This window comes from Contarinia nasturtii, unplaced genomic scaffold (genome assembly GCF_009176525.2).
Source record: "Contarinia nasturtii isolate CC-2019 unplaced genomic scaffold, AAFC_CNas_1.1 Cnas_scaffold_6750, whole genome shotgun sequence".
Taxonomy (NCBI): Eukaryota; Metazoa; Arthropoda; class Insecta; order Diptera; family Cecidomyiidae; genus Contarinia; species Contarinia nasturtii.
Genome location: NW_022204003.1, coordinates 1 through 1,457, shown reverse-complemented (window position 1 = coordinate 1,457; position 1,457 = coordinate 1). Strand labels below are relative to the sequence as shown.

The 1,457-nt window shown below is 34.7% G+C and overlaps 1 protein-coding gene across 1 annotated transcript; it reads left to right on the top strand.

Annotated features, from left to right (window-relative positions):
- Positions 1-22: 22 nt before the first annotated feature.
- On the top strand, positions 23-1,195 carry LOC116351982 (signal transducer and activator of transcription 5A-like; the record flags this gene model as incomplete). Its single annotated transcript, XM_031784138.1, has 3 exons — positions 23-576; positions 648-730; positions 951-1,195. Coding segments are annotated over exons 1-3 (882 nt in total), but the record flags the coding sequence as incomplete, so codon positions are not given.
- Positions 1,196-1,457: the final 262 nt, after the last annotated feature.

Sequence of the window (1,457 nt, the reverse complement as noted above, 5' to 3'; positions counted from 1 at the left end):
GGGAGAATTGATACTTACTATAATGAGAATAAAAGTTGAGACAAAATGCTATGAAAATATGTTGAACTCATTTTCAACGTATCGCACAGAGAACAATGAAAAGTATCAAAGACAACGTCGTTTACCCATAAATTTCGAATTCGAAAAACTTTATTTGAGATATATGGAAGAGTGCCGATGTCAGATGGAGAAAATTGAGCAACTACGTTCGTACATTTTTGAGGCGATTGAAATAGTCTTAAATCTTTTTGTTGAAATTCATCAATTTGTGATTGATGACTTGAATAAATGGAAGTATGAAGCACAAAAATTGGCAAATGAAATATCATATCCAGTTAAAGTACATAATCCAGACAAACTTGATGCAATTCAAATATGGTTGAATAAATTATATGAATGCCTCATGGACATACGCAGCATTGTGGAAAATATTCATAATTCAAATGTTCAGATGAAAATTGTCGACAGACGAGATGATAAAATCAAAGAAAAGATAAGCAATTCATTACAAAATTTGATTGCATCAAGTTTTATCATCGAAAAACATCCATCGCAAATTATTAAACGTGACACCAGGTTAGTTGAATCACTTTTTTCGTCGTAATTTTTGAACGGAAATTTTAAAAATATTCATTTTTTTTGGTCAGAAATAATGCATGTGTTCGGATGCTTATCACTGAGTTCACAAAGATTACGGAGAAATTAGGGGTATCGGTCTCTATATTGTCGGGTAAGTAAATCTTTTCAGAAATTGTTCGTCTGTGGAGGAGAGAAATGAGGAGGTCTCCTCCTACTTATTTTCCTCCCTGCATTCAATTGCCTTCCACTTTTCGAAGAATCTTTTGTTCGAAATTCTCTTCCACTTTTCTGCACACCAATGATATTTTTATTCGACGAAACACATTTTTGCGGAAAAAATTTACTAATTTTCGTTTCATTTCTACGAATAGAATCAAAAGCGGTGATTCAAAGGCAACAAAAGGCACCATTGTCGGAATCGAGCGGTTGCATTGCGGACAATACAGAAGAAATACAATTCTCGCCCGACAGCGACACTTTGAGATGGAACTTTAAACGGATGATGGTCACCAAGGTCACACGAAAAAGTAAAAGTGGATCGACAAAAGATGTGAGCGACAAAAAGTTCGTTTTTGTATTTCGAATGAAATTTCAAATTAACGATATTCCAATTGATGTAAGTGTCCGTTTTTTTTTTGGAACAAAAACATTTTTTTTTCAACTCTCGATTCCATCAATTTTCAAAATGTCTAGATATGGACCATGTCAATGCCCGTTGTTGTTTTTTCAATTAGTGCCCAAGAGCCAAGTGCGTGGGCCGCTATTTTATGGCATAACGCATTCTCTGTAGATGATGGAAACCAATATTCGGTTGCCGACAAAGTATCATGGTCACAACTGTCATCACTTTTGAATACAAGATTCAAGAATCAAACCGG